General features: G+C 32.0%; 1 protein-coding gene across 1 annotated transcript in view; it reads left to right on the top strand.

Moving 5' to 3' along the window:
* Positions 1–5,112: 5,112 nt before the first annotated feature.
* LOC106475236 (septin-2-like) overlaps positions 5,113–17,408 on the top strand; it is a 22,225-nt gene continuing 9,929 nt past the window's right edge. The window contains exons 1-6 of the mRNA XM_013935935.2: positions 5,113–5,249; positions 6,934–7,057; positions 7,996–8,109; positions 12,879–12,960; positions 13,829–13,969; positions 16,427–16,544. Coding sequence (XP_013791389.1) covers positions 6,934–7,057; positions 7,996–8,109; positions 12,879–12,960; positions 13,829–13,969; positions 16,427–16,544 — 579 coding nt within the window. The 5' untranslated portion in view covers positions 5,113–5,249. The remainder of the gene's footprint in view (positions 5,250–6,933; positions 7,058–7,995; positions 8,110–12,878; positions 12,961–13,828; positions 13,970–16,426; positions 16,545–17,408) is intronic.

The following is a 17,408-nucleotide window of genomic DNA, read 5'->3' as shown; positions in this document are numbered from 1 at the left end:
CCACTAGAAAATATAAATAACAGTTTATCTTAGTCTAGCCAAGTCCTCTGAAACAACAGGTAACAACTAGAGTCACTGGAAAACATAAATAACAGTTTATCTTACTCTAGCCAAGTTCTCTGAAACAAGTAGAGCCACTAGAAAATATAAATAACAGTTTATCATAGTCTAGCCAAGTCTTCTGAAACAACAGGTAACAACTAGATATTTTCTAGTGACTAAATAACAGTTTATCTTACTCTAGCCAAGTCCTCTGAAACAAGTAGAACCACTAGAAAATATAAATAACAGTTTATCTTACTCTAGCCAAGTCTTCTGAAACAACAGGTAACTGCTAGAGCCACTGGAAAATATAAATAACAGCCTCCTAACTACTAGAATATTTCTTAGCAAAATGTTTTCTTAGAATTACTTGAAATAATTTTTACCTGAATTTTATTCCTAATAAATCTCGAAATACAAAAAAAACTCTTTATACAATTTCAGTGAAAAAACTTAATTCAACAATAATCATTTGTTGGCACCACTTCTGTTTTACGAAGAATAATAAACTGTTAACATCTATGTTACACAAGCATGTGAAACTGTACAGCATTAGAAAAAGAACATCCAGCAACAACTCCTCAATGATGCTGTTACATTTTTATGCATGAAATGCAAAATTTTCAAAATAGTAATCTTATTCTATTTTACAAATATTACAATGAAGTTCAGGTTTTAAGTTACTTTTTAATTTTCTAACTTTATTGAATTATAACAAGCAGCACTCTACAGGTTATAGTGGTTTTGTCAGGGAAGTGGCCAACAACAAAATGTTTTAAAAACCTATTATATTAAATGTACTTATTGACAAAAACCGATAAAACCAGTTAAAAGTAGTGGTAAAGACACGTGTAATATAATATCTTATCTCACTTGCTAGCCCTAGAAACAAAACCTATACAGTGCCAGCATAACGTATTATAAGAGTGAAGATTCAGAAAAAGGCTTTGTTCACGAGGAAAAAGGTTTAGGCATAACCCTTTCTAATAAGTCAGCATTCTTTCTTTGATGAGGACAGTAAAACTCCACACAGTACTCCAAGTTTGGTCAACCAATGATTTGTATAAAGAGATAATTAACTCCTTAGGCTTCCAGTAAACACATCCTAATATGCTGTTAGCTTTACTAATTTATAAAACACAAGTTATGTATTCATAACTATGCCAAGATCCTTTTCTTCAGTCATACTATGTGTAATCCAAATTCTATTAACCCAAATGCAGCACATTGCAATTATTACAATTAAAGATAAGTTGTCCAATACTTATCTAATACTTCAATTAATCCTTAATACAACTGGAAATACCTAAGTTAATGTCATCAGCAAATTTTACTAATTATGCCCCCACTAATATTATTAATGTAAATAAGAAAAAGCAAAGGCCCAAGCACTGACCCCTGAAGCAAAATAAGTTATTTTGGTCCAGTTTAACTGAACTCCATTAATAAGAGCTTGTTGTCTTCTCTCACCCAGCCACCCAACCATCCAATCAGTCTTTTTCCCAACACTTACCAATGTAACTTTCTTAGCTAATATTCTCTGTAACACCTTATCAAAGTCCAAGTCTACACCCTTACAGTTAACATGTGACATCCTCAATCATATCTCAATAAATAATTTTACAAAGCACTTCTTTTATCAGCTTCTAGAATTTTATAGTTTTTCCACTACAGAAGTAAGACTAACTGACATATAATTTCCAACTGAATTGTTATAACCTCCTTAAAAAAGGGGTAGCATCAGCAGGTTAGTTGAAAAGGTAAAAATTAATAGTAAGGATTTCTTTGAATAAATTCAGGGTAAGTAAAATGTTAGAAAGGGATTTGGGACTTTGAGGGTGACACAGGAGGGCTTATATCTAATAATCAGGAGATGTCCAAGTTATTAAATTATATTTTTTCTTCAAATTTTTATTTAGGAACATTTAAGCAATATTCCTCAATCTTAACAGTTGCTAGATGGAAACAAGATTGAAAGATATGAACACATTAATTCTGAGCATGTTAAGAAAAAAAAATAGAAAGTTTAAAGAATGAAAAGGGTCTTGAGCCACATAATATTTTCAGAAAGGTTTTGAAGGAGGATATGTATTGGGTATGTGAGACACTTGCTACTATTTTTGGTAGGCCTTTGGACAGTGGGCAAGTGCCAGAAGATTGGAAATTGATTACTGTTATTCCTCTTTCAAAGGAAGTAGTAAAAATTGTCCCATTAATTATAGGCCGATCAGTTTTGCATCAGTAGTGTGAAAAATTTATGAAAATTTATTGAATGAAGTTTAAAAAATTTTGTTGGATAGTCAACATGGTTTCTTTACAGGATAAATCTTGCTTTACTAATCTTCTGACATTCTTTGAAGAGGTTACAGCTTATGTACAAGAGGATACAGATGTGGATTTCATGTATCTGGATTTTCTGAAAGCATTTGGCAAGGTGCCATATAAAAGGCTTATTAAAAACATTATCCTTGTAGGTTCAGAGGATAAATAGGTTCATTGGTTAGAAAAAGAGGTGGATGAGACAAAGCAGAGAGTTATTTAAAATAGAGTTCAGTGAAACTGAATTAGTGACACAAGTAGAGTACCTTAGGGCTCATTGTTAGGACTTTTGCTGTTTCTTGTTTATTTCAATAAAACAGATGAAGGAATGGTCAATAAAGTACTTAAATTTGCTGATGACATTAAAGTTTTGGGTTTTTCTGCTTTACAAAAGAATTTGGATTATTTAGTAAATTTGGGTAAATAAATGGTAGATTGTTTTTAATTTCAATAAAAGCAAGGTAATGCATGCAAGATATTATAATTTAAATTATAGTTTTTTTTTATGGGAATAACCCTAACAGTATTATGGAAGAAAAGAATCTTGGTATTCTGATTGTTCCGTCTCTAAAGCCATCCAAACAATGTGCTATTGCTAATGGCAGAACAAATACAATTTTAGGTTGTATCTACAGAAATATTGGATCCATGTCTAACAAGGTTATAATTCTATTGTATAAGTCACTAGTGAGGTCACATTTGGAGTACTGTGTTCAGTCTTTGCCTTCTTACTATAGGAAGGATATTGAATTGTTATAAAGGGTTCAAAGGAGGGCTACAAGGATGACATCTTGAATGGAAAGGTTGTCATATGAGGACAGGTTACTATCTCTGAAATTGTTTCCTCTTGAAAAAAGAAGAGTCAAAGGGTATTTGATTGAGGTGTTTAAAATTGTTAAGGGAATTGATAGTTTTGATGCATCATCTTTTTTGCACTTAATATATATATATCAGGCTGGATATAAGTGACTTCTTTACATAGTTTGGAGTAGGGTTGTAGTAGAAAATGAAATAGTGTAGATAACATAAAATACCTTTTGTTATCTCTTGGAAGCAAAATAAAAAACATAACCACAGTAATGCCAATTAACTCTTCAAGATTATCTTCTTTCTCTCCAAATAATGGCTAGCTCATCACACAACAAATACTGCCTTTCATAACCATATACCTACTCTTAAATAAGTATGAATAAATTCAACACAAACTGTACCTACCATATAATTATGGATGTTTTTTTAATAATAAATTTTTCTCCAGCAGCAATGTTAGATTTAACTTATTTTAGACACATAGATAAGGTAAGTTGAAAAATGTACTGGTCACAAAACAAACCTGTACCTACAATAATCCGAAACAGCTGCTATAGTCAGGACTTGAACTCAGGATTCTCAGTTCATGATAGAGACACAAAATTAATGCTCTACCTACTTAGTTTGAAGGGATTCAAGATCCAAGCAGATAACTCTCCACCTTTCTTCATTAGACACTTATTTATTTAAGTTTTTACTTGTATATCTAACCGGTCATTACATCCCTAACTTACTTCCTATTGGGATTTCAGCATATAAAATAAACACATTAACTAACTCAGCTTTATTTCTTTGCTTCTGTGAAAACAAGTACTGTTAGAAAAGCCATATAAGAAATTTATTAGCCTACAATTTTTTTCTTATTTTTGTACTGCCTGAAAAATTTATTGTGGCCTATATTGACCTTCTGTTTTCAATATGTTTCAAATATTTTCTGTGTATAAATCTAGGCTGATGAAAAACAAAAGGAGCTACTATTACATTTGAGTGTTACTAGCAGACTTGAAAATTAGAAATATGGTGTAAAACTTACAAGCATTTATATATATATATAAAGGAAATTTACTTGTGGTTGTACCTTATGTGGTAAGCATTATTTTTTGCCAAACAGGAAATACTTGAATTTCAAATTTATAAGTTATTCCAATGAGAATATGGCAGTTTTGTTTCTATGTGTGCATTGAAAATTTTAAGATAACTTCTACTCATCCAAGTTTTACGTGTACATCAGATTGTTGCCCCTTATTTCTGACTTCAACTTTTCCAAAATCTACAACTCATCATAGTTCCATGTTATGTACTTTAGACTAGTTACGTCATAAAGTATTATAATGGGTATAACGAACATTTTCTATTTTCCCTGAAAAAACATATGTATGAACTTACATACTGCAAATCACAACAAAAACCATTTTTCACATGTCAACAATAATAACTCACCAAATGCAGCACTACATTCACAATCTCCTTATTTGATACTTGTCCAACTTCAACTAATCCTATCAACACTGCAAATTTTAAATTGTCTTTCAGAGGCATTTTAATAACATCCTCTGGACGTTTAGCTTCGCTAAGCGCCTTTTCGTCTGATTTATCCATTTTGATTTTTATTCGCAATCCAAGTAGGCCTAATGGACAGTTGGTTTAAATTGCCGACTAAAGAGAATATCTTCCAGCAAAGGCGTTCACCATAACACTGCCTCTTGCTGACATGTTGGATTCGACTCATTCAAGGACCGCAGATAAGGAAATATCAAATCTTTATTCGTTCAAAAATAGAAAATAATTCCAGAAGTAAATCCTCTAAAAAGAATAGTTTTCTTTATTATATATAGATTTTAATTTTGGCATTTAATAGATAATATTTCAAAAAATATTAAGCTCAAATGCAAAAATAAAACATCATTAAAATTACCACCAGATGTCAGAATTGATATTATCATTATTATTTCCGGTTGGAAGTATCAGGCCTAGTCAGTCAGTGTTAATTTTATACATCTTTTGGAAATACTTTCAAAAAGCTAGAGGTAATTTACAGTTATTGTTAGCTTTAATTTCTCAAGCTCCAAAAATAAAGGGTGAGTGAATAAAATGAATGAGTCTAAACTTTTCTTCTAATATCACTTTAGTTGTAATTCAACAAGAAACCAATTTTTTCTTCAATTCAAAACTGAAGTTGTTAAGTCAATACTCAAATATCGAGTAAAGTTGTTTTGTTTATTTACAGTTTGACACTTCTTGTATCTAGCCCGATATTTGGGGTATCTACACACACCTATGAAAAAGTAAAAATCGTAAACCTATCTTTTACTTGCTAGAACTAGAACTTAGAAGCAGAATAAACTAAAAGAATTACATGTTATGACTACAACTAGTCTGAACGGAGGAATTTTATATTACGACTACGAGATTAACTGAAAATGAAATGTAGATCAGTTTTTATTACAAAAATGTTTTAAGTTGGAAATACGGGGTTATACTTTTTTATAGGTTGTTAAATACGAGGGTTGTGCTTCCTCAAATAATTTTAATTTCAGGCATACAGATTGAGAAATTTCTGAGTCAAACTATTTGGTTGACTGTTGTTTATTCAGCATGATTTTCTTTGAGTTCAACGATTCTTCAGCCTAACAATGCTAATTTATTCAATTTATTGTTAACTTCCAAAATGGAAATAATTGAGAAGGTGAAGGTTAGTAAACATTTGACTGCCAGTTATCATTGCTCAGTTAGGTTTGATGTTTTACTACATACGAGGATGTTGGAGTTTAAACTGTTTTCAATAGAAAATGACAGTCCCAGCATTTGAACCAAAAGTTGATTCATGCACAAGTGTCAGTAGTTCAAAATGTCACTAATTTCTTGATTATTCACTTGAGAATTTTTTTTAAATACAAAAATTGTGGGTCAGGCTGATTTATTGTTGTGAAACTAGGCATGAAAATCAGCTGTTATAATTCAAGTTTAAATGCTGCATATTGGATGAACTTTTCTTTCACTGACCCAAAGTTACATGTAACATGAAGGTACACGATTTTGGAGGAACAAAACTTGTAATAACATTAAGTAAAATAATATCAACTTAATGTTTTGTACTTGGTATGAGACTTCACTGAACTGTATCATTTGACTTTTTTGAGAACTCTTAATCAGGTCTGTTACAGTTAATTGTATGCTGTCTTTGTAATTGTTAATAGAGCAAATGTATGTAAAATCAAATCAAATTTTTTGTTTCTTATTTGATAAAAATATTTCATAATTAATAATTTTTTATAGGATTTCTTGCTGAAAATATTTTAGTTTTTTTTAAGGGTATGCTTGCAACAAAATACTTGAAAATGTTTCAGAATAGATGACTAAGTAAATACTTTTTCCGACCGTGACATATTATCAAAGCTGCATAGATCATGTACTTGTCCTAAGGTTGTATGTAAATGGAATTTGAGCAGTTCTGTAAATTTTATATCAGTTGAGGAAATGTACCAAAGTATATGTCTTATGGAATGACTGAATTTACTTAGGGTTAAGAATGACACTATGGTAAATTTTATCAAATATCCATTGTTTTTGTTGTTCATTCAACAAAATCTAAAATATGTCAAAGCACATTTCTTTCACTACTTCCATTTGTCTGCCTCAGAGTGAAAACCTCTTAATTTTAGTTACTACATACAATTGTTTTAATATATGTTTGAATATTTTCCAGGTAAGTTTAAGTTTATTAACATATATTTATATACATACTTAGTGTTTTTGTTTCAGATGCGTGATACAACTGGGATAAGATCTTTGACTCCACATGGACATGTTGGATTTGATACTTTTCCTGACCAACTAGTGAAAAAATCTCTTCAGCAAGGCTTCACCTTTAACATTCTCTGTATAGGTGAGTGACCAAGAGTCTGTATATATAAATTTTATCTTTAAACACTCTGCTCGACTTATACACAGAGTATCTGTAAAACACCTCCATTTCTTACTTAAACTTAGTTATTGACTTATACACGGGTATATATGGTAACTCTTATTACCTTACCAAACTAGACATTAGGAACAAAGTATTCTTGTATTAAGTCAACAGTAATTTCAGTATTATTCACATGACTATTAAATAACTCATTTTAAAAGGAAGCTGTAAGTCTTGAAAAAAAAACGTCTCCATCCCAACTTTAATGAGATTTTTTTTTCTGAAAAGTCCTCTTATATCTTAGTGTAAAACTGTTTTGTTTGCATTCTTCCACAACTGCTAAGATCAAATGTCTATGTGATCATGGATGTTAAAGTTTATTTTGTTCCCACTGAAACTGTGTAACACTTTAAAGGGCTGGAGATATTCTGGAAACCAGACAATATTTTACACTTACATTAAATGATTTCTCATCAAGATCGTAGTCTATAATATTCAGCTTTGTATGACAGAATTGAGCAGAATAAAACCAATTGTATGTTTCACAAATTTATTAATTATGACCATGGTTTGAATTGACACTGGTAAAGTCTTCATTATCATGGCAAAACTGGTTGTAATAAATAAAATATAGGTGAAATATACAATTTACAATTGTTTATGTTTTCCTCAGCTCTGTAATAATGGAGTTTTGCCAAGTACTTACAGTTTCAAGTATTAGTTATATTAAGTTTACTATCACATATTTACATGTAAGTGTGATTCATTGATGAGTTCCTGTCATAGAAACTTCTAACATGGACTTGAAAGTTGTATTGTTGACAATTTACATGTATTAAGGCTAGAAATGAGACTGTGTGAACCATCAACTGAAGATTTCATTGTTTAACCAAACTCTTTCATCTTCTGGCTGTCAGGTGAAACAGGCTTAGGGAAGTCTACCCTGATAAACTCACTGTTTAATACCAACTTTGATGGCACTCAGACTTCTCATGCATTGCCAGGAGTGAGGCTCAGGTCAAATATCTTTGGTAAGTATTAGAGAACAGTTATTGAGTGAGATTTCATTTAATTATTAACTAATTAGTAAAAAGTATTTAGTGTTTGTTGGTATACATGGTTTATTTTTATTTAATTGAAACGGACACAACCTCTAATTGAGTCCCATTATTTATGTGCAGGTTCTAATTCATAGGATATTTTCAGCAGAAAACATTCTTTCAACAGATGCTTTTCACATTATCTGTATAATTATTATTTACAAGCTTCATTCACCACTAACAATAATAAAGTAAACATCTCACAATTGTTTCCAGCTAGTCAATATCAACAAGTTTTAGAAAACAGTTAAGGCCAGACTTAGATATTTGTATGCTATTTGTGACTTATATGCTTATGTAGGTCTCTTAATCTAGTTCACACTAAAATGGTTTCTGTTGAAGCAGATGATGATATAAATATCGTCTTGACCTCTCCTATTCACTGGATATAGCAGATATAGTGTGGCTTGACATACTATAATTAAAGTCAATACTTTCATGGTGCATTCTTTGGTCCTCAGTTTCTCCTTTGCTTCATATCTAACAGTTGGCTTTGTATACATGTAAGCACAGTGTTAATATCAACAGTGTGCACTAGCCACTTGACTCATCACAACTACATACATGCTTGGGTCCTTTATCACTAATCACCCTCTGCTTTATGAATTGGCTTGGTTAACATTTTACAAAGCAAACTAGTTTCTTTGGGGGTGGGGGGCATGTCTCTATATTTGTCACATATTCCCTGGTAAGTTTTAATTATCAAAGCATTTCATACTTCAAATAGTTTAGCATATGTACGGCTAGTTACATGTGCAGGTTATTAAGTTACATACAACTACACATTTCAACTTCTAATTAAAAATTAATTCTCACTGTATGTTAACAAATTTGGTATCAAAATACAATTTATAACTTAGATTTTTATGTTATGTATTTTTTACAAGGTTTACATCCTTGATTTTTACTTTCCCTTTCCAACAATGTTTGGACATTGTCATTTTCTTCTAAGTGTCGTGCACTAATGGAGTATATAACAAACTTTTTATTATTTCTTTCTGCCTTATTTGAGTTATTCAAAATATTTGGCTCAATATTCATTTTTCATGATGGATAGAAGGCCATTAGTACTGTTCCCATCATCTGCTTCTAAACACTCATTACTCAATATTCATTTTCCATGATGGGTAGAAGGCCATTAGTACTGTTCCCATCATCTGCTTCTAAACATTCTTCACTCAATATTCATTTTCCATGATTGGTAGAAGTCCATTAGTACTGTTCTCATCATCTGCTTCTAAACATTTATTACTCAATTTTCATTTTCCATGATGAGTAGAAGTCCATTAGTAATGTTCCCATCATCTGCTTCTAAACATTCATTACTCAATATTCATTTTCCATGATGAGTAGAAGGCCATTAGTAATGTTCCCATCATCTGCTTCTAAACACTCATTACTCAATATTCATTTTCCATGATGGGTAGAAGGCCATTAGTACTGTTCCCATCATCTGCTTCCAAACATACATTACTCAATATTCATTTTCCATGATTGGTAGAAGTCCATTAGTAATGTTCTCATCATCTGCAAAGAATGTTTAGAAACTCAATTTTCATTTTCCATGATGAGTAGAAGGCCATTAGTACTGTTCCCATCATCTGCATCTAAACATTCTTTACTCAATATTCATTTTCCATGATGGGTAGAAGGCCATTAGTACTGTACCCATCATCTGCTTCTAGAACATTCATTACTCAATATTCATTTTCCATGATTGGCAGAAGTCCATAAGTACTGTTCCCATCATCTGCATCTAAACATTTATTACTCAATTTTTATTTTCCATGATGGGTAGAAGGCCATTAGTACTGTTCTCATCATCTGCTTCCAAACATTCATTACTCAATTTTCATTTTCCATGATGAGTAAAAGGCTATTAGTACTGTTCCCATCATCTGCTTCTAAACATTCATTTTAAGGCTCTCATGTCTCCTTTCTTCCAAGATATGAAGTTTTGTGACTTTTAGAGTCTCTTATTTCTTTTTTGTTTCCCCTTCTTTGTATTCTGGCAGGTCAGTGGAATATATTCTCTGTTCCACTGTCTTTTCTCCTTTATTTATCTCCTTCTCTTTACCTCTCGTATTAATGGTGACTCAAACATTTCCACATGACTCCATCTTCCTCCACTCCAGCCTGCCTGGACTTACACCTCTTCTTAGATGCCTGTCTAGCCAAGTGGTGAGCAGTTTTAGATATTTTAACCATTTTCAGTGTTTTGTCTTTTGCAGAGAAGTCTTTTTACATCAATGTCCTTGATATGCGGGCATTTCAGTGGACCTGCACCATTTTTTTTTGTTACAGTTGTTTAGACATCCTTTTTTGATTTATTTCAACAACTCAACTGTTATTTCTTACATGGATTAATGGGGAGATAATCATTTTCAGGACCTTTGCTTTCATTTTCTGAAACTCCACGATTAGGCTAACAACACTAACATCTGATTGTTAAACTTTCTTGTCCTTGGAGCTGTGAATATGGTGGCAGATCGGCCATCTTCTCTGAGATGAATCCTTCCAACAAAGTGGTCTCTACATCTTCTGGTATTTCTGTAGATTTGTTCCTCTTATCGATGCAACTCCTCTCTACATCAAGTTTCCACTTTTCTGATCTCCACGATTAGGCTAACAACACTAACATCTGATTGTTAAACTTTCTTGTCCTTGGAGCTGTGAATATGGTGGCAGTTCGGCCATCTTCCCTGAGATGAATCCTTCCAACAAAGTGGTCTATACATCTTCTGGTATTTCTGTAGATTTGTTCCTCTTATCGATGCAACTCCTCTCTACATCAAGTTTCCACTTTTCTGGTCTCCATGGACCTGGTGTTATTCACTCTGAGTCTGGATTGGTCCAGCTATCTTCCTGTTCAACTTCTTCTCAAGATGGTGTCTTTAATTCACAACACCCCTTTCATTGCCCTTTTCTGGTTAGCTTATTTGTGATGTTTCTGTTCCTTCATCTCTCGATCCCAGGGCCTATATTTCTTTGATCTTGGGGGTACCTTTTTTTACATCCTTCTCAACATCTATCTTTCACCACGATGTTCTACACCTTCATGTGTGGTTTTTGTCTAGTCCGTTGCAAGATGGCTAGTTTTTTTTTTTTTTGCAAATGTCGTCCATTTTGCTTCTCGCTCTCATCAGCCATCCACCCATACAAGTAAAATTTTTCCCCCCACCCCTTGGGGAATTTGCAAATTTCCCAAAAAAACTTCTCCTAAACTGTTGTTCTCACTAACTTTTATGTGGTGCCAAAAGAATTGTCTCTGCCCGATGTTAGTACAAAGGTAAAACTTTTCAAACAACCTCTTAGAGAATCTGGGTATTTCACAAAAACACTTTTTCTGAGATTCCATGAAAGTGGCTCCCAATTTGGCATTGATTTACATTAGAGCAGTGTTTCCCAACCCAAAAGCCACTGTGCCCCTGTATATGTTTTGAATATTTCACTGCACCCCAATAACATTAGTTGTATTTTAATATTTTAAAAGAAAAGTTGTGAAGGTGAGCATGGCAGGAGAGGTCTAATTTTCTGTTTGATTGCTCTTTAGAGTTAGACAAATAAGATTGAAGGATATAAAAATTTTGCTTCAACTGATCGACGATAACATTATAGAGAATAATTTACATTAAATTTCAATACTGTAACATGTGGAGGGTGTTTCATCATCCTACTTGTGGAGGATGTTTCCCCATCCTACTTGTGGAGGATGTTTTACCATCCTATTTGTGGAGGATGTTTCACCATCCTACTTGTGGAGGATGTTTCATCATCCTACTTGTGGAGGATGTTTCACCATCCTACTTGTGGAGGATGTTTTACCATCCTATTTGTGGAGGATGTTTCACCATCCTACTTGTGGAGGATGTTTCACCATCTTACATGTGGAGGATGTTTCACCATCCTATTGGCAGAAAGGTTTTAAAGCTGGACAATTAACATGATTTTTTAATATACTCAGTTACGTGAGTTAGTGTCATGTAAAATAATCAATTAATCAAAATTAGGTTTAGATTGATTAATGTCATAAATTAATCAATTATTCAAAATTAGGACTAACTAATGTCATTAAATAACCAATTAATTAGAATTAGTTTTTTCAGTTATTACTGTGTGGGTTTATTCCAACTATACAACTAATCCAAATAATAATATGGTTTTTCATTATTATTTTCACTTGGTTCAAGGTTGTTCAGGCTAGTTGATTAGTATTATGACTCATGGAAATATTCAACTCATCAAATTTAGTTTTTACAATTATTTTCAGTGGTTCCAACTATTCAAGTCTTGTGAGAATAATGGATTTGTTGAATGTAACTGCTTAACGAGCCTTACAGTTAATCAATTAGCAAATTTCACTAATCATCGAGCTCAAGATGGTCTGATTGCACAAAAAACTTCCACAATACACATCATTAAGTGTACAGCTTTGTTCAAAAGCTTGCCATTTGTGCAAAAACTTTTCAGCAGTAGTGAAAGGTAATACCTATCTGTTCTATGGATAAATGAGTATCTACTTGAAACACATTTTCATGTAATGAAAATGTCAAAACTTTTTTTTCTGAAGAGCCACAAGAGAATGAAGTATGAGTGGATATTTTTTTTTTATTTTGCTGAATCACATATGGGTTACTTAAAAGTGGATAGTTTTTGTTGAGCAAGATAGTGTACAACTAGAATTTTGTTTTGTTTTCCAGAATTACAGGAGAAAAATGTTAAATTGAAATTAACCCTCGTAGAGACTGTGGGATATGGTGACCAAATCAACAAAGAAGATAGGTACGCTTCCTGAAAAGGATTTTAAGCTATTATGACAAAAGAGTTACTTCATATCTCTTAAATAATTAGATCTTGAGTATAATCTACGAATTAAGATTTAGTGTTAAGTAGAGAAGCATATAAATAGATAGTTGAATGAATATATATGGGTTTGGAGTTAGGATTTGTATGTTAGTATACAAGTAATTAAGAAATCTACGTATAAAACTTTTTTTTCATAAGTATCTAGTTTCATTGCTAAATCTTCTCAATGTAAAAGGTTATTTGTTAAAGAACTTTAACAGTTTGATTTTTCATCTTTTGTACACATTATGAAAGTATGGTGAAAATGTTTTATCTCAATTTTTTACTTAAATGGATCTGTAATTCACAAACAAATGTTTTGGGAGATATATTTTTGGTTTGTCATCTACAAGTAATATTGTTCAACTTAGGAACAAACAGAAATAATTCCATGGTTTATTTCGACTGTTACCTCGAAGTAAAAGCATTCAACTACAGAACTGAGGCACTTGTATGTGTATTAAATAACAAAGATGCATTTGTTACCTATATGTTACCATGTGCAATAGAGGATTAATATATTTGAATGAATAACATAGGCTTGACTGAAATGTTTCTATAATTCCTTAATCTTGTATTACTTTGTGCCACTGTTGAAGATACTAATAGTATCACACAAAGAACAACTGTAATTTAGTGTATTTTAATACAAAGTTAGTGATTCAGTATTACAATCTATTCTTATCTGAAGTTAAAATGTCTAAAATATGTGGAAAGAAGTTGATTTTTAAGGAAAGACATAACAAAATAGAAATTTTATATCTGTTAACTAATGTTTACACAAATCCCATTTCTTCTTTTATAGCTTTAAAACAATTGTGGATTATATTGACACTCAGTTCGAGAGCTATTTACAGGAAGAACTGAAAGTCCAACGCTCCCTTTCAGCATTTCATGATACTCGTATTCATGCTTGTCTATATTTAATATGTCCAACTGGACACGGGTAAGTTTCATCACGTATTTTGATTCTTGTCTGTCTTTTATATATCCTACTGGACATTGGTGAGGTTCGTTACTGACATTGTTGTTTGTCTGTACTCTATGTGTCCAACTGGACACGGGTAAGTTTCATCACGTATTTTGATTCTTGTCTGTCTTTTATATATATCCTACTGGACATTGATGAGGTTCGTTACTGACATTGTTGTTTGTCTGTATTCTATATGTCTGACCAGACATGGGTATTGTTCGTTACTGACATTGTTGCTTGTCTGTATTCTATATGTCTGACCAGACATAGGTAAAGTTTGTTACTGGCATTGTTGTATGTCTGACTGGACATGGGTAAAGTTTGTTACTGACATTGTTGTTTGTCTGTATTCTATATGTCCAACTGGACATGAGTAAGGCTCATTACTGACATTGTTGCTTGTCTGTATTCTATATGTCTGACCAGACATGGGTAAGGTTCATTACTGACATTGTTGCTTGTCTGTATTCTATATGTCTGATTGGACATGGGTATTGTTCGTTACTGACATTGTTGCTTGTCTGTATTCTATATGTCTGATTGGACATGGGTAAGGTTCTTTACTGACATTGTTGCTTGTCTGTATTCTATGTGTCTGACCAGACATGGGTAAAGTTCTTTACTGACATTGTTGCATGTGTATTCTGTATGTCTGAGTGGACATGGGTAACGTTCGTTACTCACATTGTTGCTTGTCTGTATTCTATGTCTGACCAGACATGGGTAAGGTTCGTTACTAACATTGTTGCTTGTCTGTATTCTATGTGTCCAACTAGACATTGATGCTTGTACATGTTTTGTATGCCCAATTCAACACAAGTGAACCTTATGACCAATATGTGTTGTATAAGTGGTTTAAACCACGAGGTTTACATTTAACACTTGTATTTAAGCCATTTTACAGTTGAATTCTTTAGTGAGTGAAAGAATTAATTCAGTGATTTTTATTGATTCCTTGTAGTTATTATTTAAAATCAAGATAAAAAGTAGTGTGTCATGCGGCCAAAACAAACTGCTGCAGGATTATTAACAGGAGTGATAGTTTAGAAATATTCCACACTCTGTATCTCAGACTATGGTAATCGAAACAACCACATTTTTTCAGTTAATATGCTCTACTGGACTCTTACATCACATACCAAATTTCAAGACAATCCATTAAGAAATACCAGAGGTATAACATCTCCAATTTTGATTGAGTTTCTTCCTCTTTTTTTTTTCTTTGCACCAAAAGTATGGAAACTTTATTTGATATAAAAGCATGCTTAACTTTTATGGATTTTTTTCAAATTTGGTACATTGATAGATCATTTGATGTAAATATAAGCTACATGTGCAAAGTTATTCAACAAATACTGCTCAGATTTCACAAAAACTTTTCTGCACGTCTATGCATAAAGTCGCATGAGCTATCGGTCTAACATTTCTACTACATCTAAGAGTAAAAGTGGGCTATTTTTAGTTTTTGTTACTTGGATTAAACACTGCTAATTTAGAGCAGCAAAACTATGGTGAAAGGACATGCAGATATGTAAGCAAACTAGATGAGCAGTTTCTAGCTCAAGTTTTCAAAAGAATCATACGTGTGGACGGTTATTATTTATTGTTTCATTGCTAACTTTTCAGCACAAATTTACTAAATTTTATGAAATTCTCCTAATTAAAGAGCATTTAGCATGATGTGATATTAGCTTGAGGAGTTAGCATAAATAATGATTGATACAGCTGTACAGATCACATGTGTGTGATGACAAGAAACTGTTAATCTAGATTCCATGGCGTTACTATAAAGGAAGTTATTATCACTGTTTTAGAGAGGAAAACTACCACCATATATTTTAAAGAATCTGGTTGGTTCTGTAAAGTAAAGGTCTGTTCCGAATAATAAGGTTGCGATCCTAAAGCTAATGTTGGTTACTATTGAGTGTTACTTTCTTACTTGCTGTGGTATGTTGGTGTGTATTGACAAAAAGTTATGATATCTAATCAAAAATACCTTAGCTATGATGAAAAAAGTATTTTGTTTTACCCACCATCATGCCCCTAGTTGAACAAAAAACCAGCCTGGCTAACTAATTAATGAATATTTGCTGTAAAATTCTTCTCAATGCTATAAGTGTAGCTGCAAGTTTAGCCACCAATTTTGATTTCATTTCTCTAAGTCACACACTCAGTCCTTTTTTGGCCGCACCTTCTTTTTTTCACACCTAAGGTGTTTTTGGTTAGATTATTCTGTTACAAGATCTTTACCTTTAAATTTTACATTGTTTTTTTTATTTTTTTATGAATTAATAACTGAGGTAATTTCTCTAGAGATTTGTTGTGAACAGGATGATTTTAAAATTATATACAAGGTATTTTTAATATTGTAAACAAACTGATTTTAATACCAAATTATATTTTGTTGCATTAATCTTTTTTGACAATTAGGCTGAAGTCTATTGACTTGTTATGTATGAAGAAGTTGGACAACAAAGTCAACATCATTCCCGTTATTGCAAAATCAGATGTCATTTCTAAAGCCGAGCTGCAACATTTCAAAATAAAGGTACAGTTGTACTTGTCAGTAAAAATCAGTTTCATTATGTATAATGTCTAGATTAGTTCATTATTAGCTATGTATGTGATATTACATAAATAGATTGACAATTATAAACACAAGGTCAGTATTACAAGTCTTATTGCAATGTAACATGCACGATACTAATCAGTAGATGATGATTTGCCAGTTGAAGGTTTATACATAACGATGAACAAAAAGTATCATGTAATAAACTAATTAAGAGCTATTTAGACAAGTAAATATATATATATATATAACAATATATTGATCATTTGATGTGTTTCAGAATAATCCAGGAAAATCAGAACATGTTAAGAAAGTTAAAAAATTAAACAAAATACTGAAAAAGTCAGAAGCATGTGGCCTTTCCTTTTTTTTTCCTCTTGGAATTGAATGCACAAATTTGCAGTGTCCTTATTAGAATATATTTTCCTTTAGCATCATAGTTGGATGTATTTTCTGAAGTTTGTATTACCTTTAATAATCAGATTACAAAGGTAAAATGGTACTGATTATGTTGTGTCATAGTTTGAAGTTTGTATTACCTTTAATAATGAGATTACAAAGGTAAAATGGTACTGATTATGTAGTGTCATAGTTTGAAGTTTGTATTACCTTTAATAATCAGATTACAAAGGTAAAGTGGTACTGATTATGTTGTGTCATAGTTTGAAGTTTGTATTACATTTAATAATCAGATTACAAAGGTAAAATGGTACTGATTATGTGGTGTCATAGTTTGAAGTTTGTATTACATTTAATAATCAGATTACAAAGGTAAAATGGTACTGATTATGTGGTGTCATAGTTTGAAGTTTATATTACATTTAATAATCAGATTACAAAGGT

Source organism: Limulus polyphemus, unplaced genomic scaffold (assembly GCF_000517525.1).
Source record: "Limulus polyphemus unplaced genomic scaffold, Limulus_polyphemus-2.1.2 Scaffold8272, whole genome shotgun sequence".
Taxonomy (NCBI): domain Eukaryota; kingdom Metazoa; phylum Arthropoda; class Merostomata; order Xiphosura; family Limulidae; genus Limulus; species Limulus polyphemus.
Note: the sequence above shows the minus strand (reverse complement) of the source record. Positions and strands in the feature narration are given on the sequence as shown.